The sequence below is a fragment of the Camelus bactrianus genome, chromosome 2 (assembly GCF_048773025.1).
Source record: "Camelus bactrianus isolate YW-2024 breed Bactrian camel chromosome 2, ASM4877302v1, whole genome shotgun sequence".
NCBI lineage: Eukaryota > Metazoa > Chordata > Mammalia > Artiodactyla > Camelidae > Camelus > Camelus bactrianus.
Genome location: NC_133540.1, coordinates 25,754,595 through 25,764,233, shown reverse-complemented (window position 1 = coordinate 25,764,233; position 9,639 = coordinate 25,754,595). Strand labels below are relative to the sequence as shown.

The window sequence follows — 9,639 nt, the reverse complement described above, 5'->3', positions numbered from 1 at the left end:
TCTGGTCTTAGGAAACAAAATGTTTATTGAAATGGTATGTAGATAAATTACCGCCAGCATAAAACCATTAGTGGAGTTTTCAACATAGGTTCTTTTTACTCTTAAGATGAAGTGAGGCCTTGCAAGTCCATTGTTCCGTAGGAAAAATACTATATTTCTCTGTTCAGATAAAGTTCTTTAAAAAAAGTAAATCACTTTTGAAATGGTCTTTTATATGTCTCCAGCCTATGACCAAAACAAAAAATATATTAAAAAGATATAATTCTCTCTACTGAAAAAATAATTAAATATGAATGATTTAGGGGTAATAAACGTGGGAAAATACTTAGGCATTTGAAATGCCTAGAATTTTCTCCTATTTTATTAGTACACACTAAAATATTTACAAAATAATCTTAAAAATGACCAAAACAAAATGACGTGTGATCATTGAAACGAAAACTATCATGACAATTTTATTACATATTTAGGAAATAAGCTAAAATATGATCTCATCAAAGAAGTAAATGTTAACTCTGCATTCAGTAATTTGGGAATATGGTCCAAAGTGAGTTTTAGTTGCCATTTCAAGGCTAATTATCCTTCATAAAAGACTTAAAATTAATATACCTACAGTAAGAGAAAACGGGAAGAAAATTTCAGGAAAGTTTCTGAAACTTTGTGGGTTAACAGCAATGAAGAGCTAATTCTCAGGATAAAACAATTTATTTTCTATTTTCTATTGTTCTATTTCAACATGGTGTTCTGGTCCAACCTGTTTGGATCCCCCAAGGTGATGCTGCTGCCCTTCTCCGATGGCGATTCTGTTATACGGGATTAACTTCATGGTGGTTTTCTTCATGGAGTACCACCGAGATTTCCAAGTGGCCCAAATAATGCCATTATCATAACCATTAGGAGTAGATGCTTTGGAGTAAGTGCCACCTAAAACAAATTGTAGATGGACATATCAGTGCTCTGGAATCCCCTCACCTCTAAAAGTCCGTCAAGAACCATCATGAAGTCCGTTGTCACTTACATCAAATTTATAGCATTATCTACTAACTGAAAATGTCCTTAAAGACTCCTAAATTCTCAGTTTATAAGTGGCATAAACTTAATGTTAAACAAACACGTATGTCTGTGTTGTGCTTTCTGGTCACATCCATACTTTAAATGTATTCACTCTCAACAGGGCTAGAACCCCAAATTTCCCCAAGTGGTCTCTCTCCCTAAGCTTAGCCACCCTGAACTCAGCTGTTATGAACCGTCTTTCTGGAAGCAGATTAAAATGGCAGAAGTTGTCATTCCTCATTGGGGTGGGGGTGTCTCAGGTCATCCGAAAATACAGTTTTACTAGAAAATACGCTGGGCTTTAGAAAATGGTTCTGAAATGTTAGTTTATATCCCATTATAAAGTGGAGATGAGGTTGATGTGCCTTGTTGTTCCTGGCTGCTAGATCTCAAGTAATTTTGGAAGGGATTGTCAAGAGTCCAGGACTAGAGTATACCACAGGCTATCAACACATCTACTCTGGATTCTGTGGATCAGGCATTTTGCTTGAGAGCTTCTTCTAATTCTAATTGGTCTATTGGTGCAAAGATAAGTTAGGTTTCAAAAAAATGTGAAAACCAAAGGGTAAATTTAAGTAGTTTTTAAGAGGATTTCAAGACACCTCTTGCACAAATGAACTTATTTATAAAACAGAAACAGACTCACAGACATAGAGAACAAACTTATGGTCACCAGAGGGGAAGGAGGGTGGGAAGGGATAAATTGGGAGTTCGATATTTGCAGATATAACTACTATATATAAAATAGATAACTAGTTTCTGCTGTATAGCACAGGGAACTATATTCAATATCTTGTAGTAACCTATAATGAAAAAGAATATGAAAACAAATATATGTATATGTATGTATGACTAAAATATTATGCTATGCACCAGAAATTGACACATTGTAACTGACTATACTTCAATGAAAAAAAAAAAAAGACATGTCTTGGCTGGGACAGTGTCTTCAGGAGGTAAGATGCTCATAACAGACGAAGGCTTCCCTAAACATAACTGCTAAGTAGCAACAATAGTTTGTCCTAAGTAAAACCAGTGTCCAGAACTACTCCAGCCTTAGAGCAAACTTTAGCTTGCCCTCCTCCCATCCTAAAATAAGTGCCTACACTCCCCAGGCTGGACTCCTCTCCTTTCAAGCTCTCGTGGACCCCCGCCCTTATCAATTCATCCCTCCTCTTCACATCATTCCACCAGACACCTACTCATTGCTCCCCAGTTGTATCCGACATGTAGCTCCTGGGAAGCTGAGCAGGGCTAATGTATTAACAGGCATAAACATGTAATGTTTGTCCATCCAGATCATATAGATGGTAAGTCTAGAGGAGACACCGTCACCCGAAGTATCAACTCTGATGGTGGTAGTTTCAGGCACAATGAGAACTACTGGATAGTTTGCAGCAGGTGGATGTCTCACAGAGGGGCCAATTTGAGGTATAAGCTAGCATTATCCAATTCTGGCTTAAACTAAAGAACTATATAATAAGCCCCCAACATCCTTACTAATTATTTCTCATTTCCTTATATTTATGTCTTACCTTTTCTAAAAATACAGACTATACACAAATTCATATGTTTGAAGAAGAAAGCCATACCTTGGTAATAAACGCCGTTGAGGTGGCCAGCATGACACTTGTTCATCCACCAACCAGACCCATCCTGTTCAGCACAGTTGCCTTCAAACTTATCATTGTCGTTGTCCCAGGTGCTGAACTGCATGCCATTGTGGGATGTGTAAAACTTGTCACTAGAATCCTCGCCAAAATCAAAGCCATCAAACGCATCCCCGGCATCCCCACCAATGAAGTAGGCGTACTTCATGCGGTATTTGTCACTTTCAGGACCCACGCTGAATGTGGAATAGTCCGCAGTGCTGCAAAGAAGGCAACAGGCACCTTAGCCCCCGAGCCTCAGAAGGCGTCTCAGAAGTTCGCCCTTTCACAGGATAATTGTTTGGATTTTTTGACTCTGCTTCTTAAGTCTGACATGTGTTCACTGAATAAAATTTTCTGCAAATCTGGCAAAGGACAATGGTTGTGTGAACCAGTGTGTAGGTCATCAGAACCACCCACGATGGGTCTAGAAGCCTTCAGGGCATCCCAGGGAAAACTAAAAACTTCAGCCATTTGAATGCCTTCTGCCTATAGGAGCCAAATATCCAATCCAGATATGTGGCTGGATCTGACTAATTTCATATTTTCCACTTTTATCTCAGTGTTGAACTTGTACAGACAGTTCCAATAAACAGCATTCATTATCTGACAGTGAGTGACCATTAATTAATGCAGCCCCCTTGAAGAAGCAATGGTTCCATTAGCCACGTGTACCCTCTAAAGGATGAGGTCCTAAAGGGGTTTATCTTCACCAAGGCAGTGGGGCAGTGTCAAGAAGGAGGATCACATAAAAAAAGTGGTCCCTGTGTGACCCACAAAACATGAGCTGCAGGGTCAGAGAGACATTCTCCTCTGGGAAAAAAAAAATTGCGAATGGAGCCAGAATTCTATGGAGTACAGGGAAGAATGGGCCTTGGTGCATGAACAGAGATTTGTAGAAAACATTTAGCTGCCTTCCTGATCTCCAATACTTGGGAAATGGGAAATGTTCCCACAGGAGAAGGTCTACTGACTATGGTACTTTCTGGTTAAACATTTAGAAAGTAAAAATACATGTTTGGACATAGACTGTATTTCATCAATATTATAAATGTAACAAGAGGGTTGGATATTGTTTTGAATTTTAATTGGGTATACAGCAGTCAAAGTGCCCAGGCAGCTTTGAGCGTAGAAGGAGCTCTGTCCAGCTCACCAAAGAAGCTGGCTGATTTAATTCTAAGGTCGCTCCTGGATTTGACTGCCTAAGTGGTTATTAAAGCACTGGGACATCTAAAGGCACTAGATTCACCCTTCAACCAGGGTAATGGTTAAGAGACTGTAAAGTTAAACTATCTGAGTTTAAATCCAGTCTTTGCCATATACCAGTGATGCGACCTTGGAAAAGTTAATCTGCAAAATGGGATTAATAATAGTTCCTGTCTCATGAACTATTTGGAGTCGATTAAATTAATTTCATGCTTAATTTCTGGTACCTATTAAATGCTCAGGAAATGTCAGCTGTTATTTTGTATGGTTCCAGAATACGTGGATTGTATCAAAACACTCAGATCCTGCCTGGATAGGACCCACTGTCTTGGGCTGCTCTAGAGCCGAACTGACCTCCAGGGAAGCTGGCTGGATATGCTCTTGGCATTTGTCAGACTGTCTTTCCCACTGGTCTCCTGATAGCTGGAAAGTGAACACTCCAGACCGTCTCTACAACAAAATGTTAGAAATCCTTTCTAACGGTACCTGGTTTTGCCGCTCCAGTCTTCCAGCTCCACTCTTAATACATACGGGATGGTAGACTGCGTGCTTATCAAATGAATCTTCTCATTACCCAGCCAGAATTCTGTGTTTCCGGTAGGAGACAGATGTCCAAATCCTTCTTTATACTGAATCCAATTTCTTTTGAAATCCTCACTGCCATCAAGCCTCTAATTACACAATTGCACGGGCCAAAGGAGAGAGTGGATTGTCAGTGCACGTAAAGAAAACGTTGTAAACATTTTGTCCAAAATACGGCGGGTATGATTTCATCATTTACGAAGTGACCTCGGGCTAGCTGCCTCGGTTTTCTCACCCGGCAAACCGGAATAATGGTGCTTACTCCTTAGGGTTGTTGCAGGGGTTACACCGGAGATTGTGAAAGTACTTAAAAGAGTGCCTGGCACATGGTAAATTAAATTCTTGTGACGGGCAGCCCTATGTGTTGATGTACCTGCCTAGTTCTCTGTCTGGTTCTTTGTCACTATGATATCATGATCACATGCCGTCATGAATCCGCAACAGCAGTGCCAGCATAGGAGAGAGCCAAGCACGGACAGAATCCTGACTAAATCCTGACTCTGTTACTTATCAGTTATGTGACGGGGGCAAGTTACTTAGCCTCTTGTGCCTACGTTTCCCCCTCTGCAAACAGAGATAAGAGGGAAAAACTATCACAAAGAGAAGTTGCAAGGGTTAGTTGAGTTAATGTTCACAAGTTGCTTAGAAAATTATCTGGCATATAGCAGAGTGACGTGGGTTTTTGTTTGTTTGCTTGCTTATTTTGGGGGCAGTAATTAGGTTTCAGTTTATTTATTATTATTTTAGTGGAGGTACTGAGGATTGAACCCAGGACCTCGTGCATGCTCAGCAGGCACTCTACCACTAAGATTTACCCTCCTTCTGGGTGTTTATTAAATATACTTGGTGAGGGGAAAAAATACCTTCTGAAACACAGTCCATCCGTTTCCAGATCCATCAATTTCACAGTAGACTAAGAACTGCTGCTTAGCTTTCAGAGGTTTGATAAAGTAAAGCCCGCTGTTTCTGGCCCCCTTATTAGCAATGTCTTGACAATCTGAAAAAGAAGGCATTTTTATGGTGGCTTGAAATCCAGGTCAGACTATGCCAGCCTTGAAAATGGAATTTTCAACATGGTGCAAACTATTCCTTTCCCAAGATAAAATATAATCCCAAGACAGATATAATAGTTTTCTTACTTCTCACATCATCATTCCTTTCAAACTATTTTCAGCTACTCAAGAAAAGTCGAAGCAATTAGAGTGTTTAGATTTAATGGCTAGATATTTTCCAATGTATGTGTATACATTCCAATACGTATAATCTCCTTTACTTTTTATGTTTGCTTGGATGGACTTAAGCCCAATATAAACCTTTCACTTACCTTTCCCTGTTGTATCATATATTTTTACTGTATCTTGGCAAGGCTCCTGACACTTTGCTTCAAGCTGGACCACTTTCTGTTTCAGGTTAATGATCTTTTGGTTATTTGAATTATATATTTCCTGCAAAAATCTATAAGCAGAAGAATAAGATAATAGAGTGTTTCTCTCAGAGGAATCATTCTGCATTTTCTTTTTAAAAAACACCACTTGATTTTTCTCAAGAATTAGTTCCTGATAAATTACTCCATTGTTGGAAAAAATGTAAAATGATGTTACTAAAATGAGGTAAATTCTAAGGTTTTTGGGAAAGAAAATAACAAGGTCATTGTCCATGAACGATATCCTTGTAAGTGGCCATTCTGATTTTTATCTTTTGCACAAAGGGCAGCAGATAACGACGTCCTTGAGCAATAAGCCTGATTCATAGTAAGAGCACTTGGTGATAACTATTAGGACAGAATATCCTTAGAGAAGGAAAGGCCCTTCAGGAATTCATGTGTGTTGAAGCATTATTCCTTTTCCCTCGTGGGTTTACTGAAGATCTATTTATGGACTTCAATCTATAACTTACATGGGAAAAGTATCTGGGGCATTACCTTACGTAAAATTAAACAGAACACATTTCCCCTTTCCTCTTGATGTTTCTATTTACACAGCTTCAGAAAAAGGCTAGGGGGAGTAAAAACTCTTACTTCTGTAGTTTCTCACAGGATTGCTTGTAAATATTCAAACATAATAGAAAACTATCTATAGAGCATAGACTGTTATTTCTTTCTTTGAGGTACAGGATAGACAGACTATATGACCACTTTTTTCCTCTTCTGCACCTTAGATAATTTTTCCTTCAGCTTCAATGATGGGCAATAAGAATGTAAATTATAATGCTAATAGTAATCACAATAATAATAAGAATTGTCTTCTGATATAAAAAAGAGTCTAAGTTCCTCCTGGGCCACCTATCCTCAGCCACCACTTACTTCAATTTCTTACGCTTCTTTGAGAACAATTTAGGGGGAAAAAATTGAGGAAGAAACTAAAACCAAATCCGAGACTGGATGTTCAGGAAGTCTATGAATCCCTGGGAAGTTGTTAACAGAGACATTTTACTTTAAGGAGAAGGGAGGAGACCACGTAATTACAGGTTCCATGATTAACATGTAGCTTTACAATGTTTGTTACAGTTATCTCTTAAGGCACTTTTTTTTTTCTCTCTGCTCTGCCTCCAGTATAATTTACTTTTGCAGACAAGATCCTCCCTATGTCTCTGCCTGCAATTTCTTATCACCCATTTGTTGACATTCTTATAAAAAGAGTTTTATTTTCAACACCCAAATTCCCATCAGTTCGAATTTAGCTGTAAGACAGATGGGGCTCAGGGGGAATATTTTGGTAAATATAGTCATAAAGCATTTGAAGACGTCTAAAACATTTTTCATCCACATGATTATTAAAAGCAATTACAAACCAATACAATTCATATTGCCTAAAAACTCCCATCTCTACGGTGTTCAAGGTGGCCAGGCATCACGCCTATTAGATATTACAAGTAAAAAAATAAAAAATAAAAAGATTACCTCTACTGAAAGTTGGAATATTGAATAAACACTAGATCAGTCTTGGAGAGCAAATTAAAACCAAAAAATGCCTACCGAATAGTTGATTCATGTGTGGAAATCAATGTCTCGTATTTCATTATTTCTTCCATCATTTTCTTGAAATCCTTGGTAGCACTCTCTATCCTACCTGTAATATGGGGTCAGAGATATAAAAATACTTAAGCAAACAGAACTGCTAAAACCTCAGCAAAAGAACTTCACAGATGATTTTCCCAGTCGGGGGTGGTTAGAATCTCACTTGGCTTTGACGGCTCGGCAGGGTTATAGCTGATTTGGATGGCTTTGATCAGCTCTCTGGCCTCTGTCGTTTTGTTCTCAACTTGATGTAGGATGTCTTCCAAAGTCTGCAGATCCTTGTCCACGCTGTTTTGGTAAGTAGACAGGAAATCCGCAATGCCACAGGTAGTCGGGCAGTAACTACCCTGAAAATACAACAACAGAGTGATTTAAAATCTTGACAAAAAGCTACATAAAATCCACCAGTTAAAAAAAAAATAGATAAAACATGGACTTTTTTTTTTTTTAATGTCTAAAATGCCAAATGGTCTTTGCGAGAGAATTCCTTTTATTCCTCCACCCCTGTCCAGTTCAAACACAGCCAGAAACGAACAAAAAAACGACTTACAAATCTTTCATCTAAGATGCAGCAGTTGTCCCGGGTAGCGACATACTAGAGGAGGAAAACACAGACATGTCACTGGTTTATCGTATCTTTTCTTAAATTTCAGCTTTCCATTGGGAACAAATACGTTTTGTAAACAGCACACTTACTGCCAGGCATGTTGAAGAGAGCAATGAAAGAGTGCAGAACCAGAGGACTAAACTCCGGGGGTGCGAGGACCAACTCATGATGTCGGGGGTGCCCGGTGCTCCGAGCCCTGTATGTCAGAACTGTGGCCTCTTGGGTTCCTACTGCCCCTTTATTTAAGCCCAGAGGACGGCAGGACTGCCAGTGGCTGGGGCTGATCACGCGGCCTTCTTCCCAGGAGGGCGGGATGTCCTTCCTGGCTCTTTTTCCTCATCTTGGCCCCCAACCAATGTTCCGTCAGGTTCCCAGATTTTGCACACAGGTATCAGCTCCTCCTCTTTGGCTCAGCTCAACCTTTCTCCTCGAAGTCAAACCCATCTGCAAAGGCTAGTGAAGCATTAGCCATGGCTGTGAGGAGGGAGGGGCGTGTGGGAGGCTGTGTGATGCAACCGCTTCCAGGACAGGGACTGGGGAGCAAACACAGCCAGCTGACTTCGACCAGATCAAACCCGCCCCAACCTTAAGATGGAGCCTGGTGCTGTAACCCAAATTACCCAAATTACCGCAAGTCCTTTCTTAGGCCAGGGATGAGGCAACATCATTATTTTTAACCTGTGGCTGTGGCAGGTGAAAACTTTGCCTTCTACCAGGTCTAAGTCAGGATTACCGGGAATGAATGACACTGGAAATATACCCCTGCCCCTCTATGTTGACCATTTTCTTTTTTTTTAATTGAAATACACTTGACATATAACAGTGCGTTAGTTTCAAATGTACAACATAATGATTTGATAGTTCTATGTATTAAACAGTGATCACTACAATACATCTAGTTAACACCTGTCACCACACATAGTTATAAAATACTTTTTTTTCTTGTGATGTGAATTTTTAAAATCTACTCTTTTAGTAACTTTAAAATATGCAAAACAATATTATTAATTATAATTACCATGCTGTATGTTACAACCCAGGACTGACTTGTTTATTTTTTAATTGAAGTACAGTCAGTTACAATGTGTCAATTTCTGGTGTACAGCACAATGTTTCAGTCATACATATACATACATGTATTTGTTTTCATATTCTTTTCCATTACAGGTTACTACAAGATACTGAATATAATTCTCTGTGCTATACAGTAGGACCTTGCTGTTTATTTATTTTGTATACATAGGGGTTAGTATCTGCAAATATCAAATTACCAATTTATCCCTTCCCATCCCCTTGTGTTTCTCCTTTTATGTGCTGCTCCCTCCGCCTGGATTGTCTTCACACACATGCCTGCATCTGTGGCTGTCAGAATCCTACACAACCTTAAGGTCTTGTTACATGATTCCTACTTCCTCCAAAACCAGAACTCAGGCAGCCAGCTTTACCTCCTCCATAGCATCTGCAGTGACCTCGTATTACATATGCCCATGCTTCATCCTCCTCATTAGAAGGTAAACTTATTTCGC

At 39.5% G+C, this 9,639-nt stretch overlaps 1 protein-coding gene across 2 annotated transcripts; it reads right to left on the bottom strand.

The window, feature by feature from the left end:
• On the bottom strand, window positions 1–8,362 carry FGG (fibrinogen gamma chain). Of its 2 annotated transcripts, XM_010968532.2 has the most exons (10): window positions 8,203–8,362; window positions 8,057–8,101; window positions 7,670–7,853; window positions 7,465–7,558; window positions 5,815–5,945; window positions 5,354–5,487; window positions 4,395–4,579; window positions 2,646–2,923; window positions 755–924; window positions 1–225 (listed from the first exon to the last, which is right to left on the bottom strand). In XM_010968532.2, exons 1-10 carry the CDS (start codon window positions 8,278–8,280, stop codon window positions 211–213), a joined length of 1,314 nt encoding a protein of 437 aa, XP_010966834.1. In that variant the 5' UTR covers window positions 8,281–8,362; the 3' UTR covers window positions 1–210. The 2 variants fall into 2 exon arrangements, with proteins under 2 accessions (XP_010966834.1, XP_010966833.1); XM_010968531.3 differs by lacking the exon at window positions 1–225 and having other exon boundaries at window positions 427–924.
• Window positions 8,363–9,639: the final 1,277 nt, after the last annotated feature.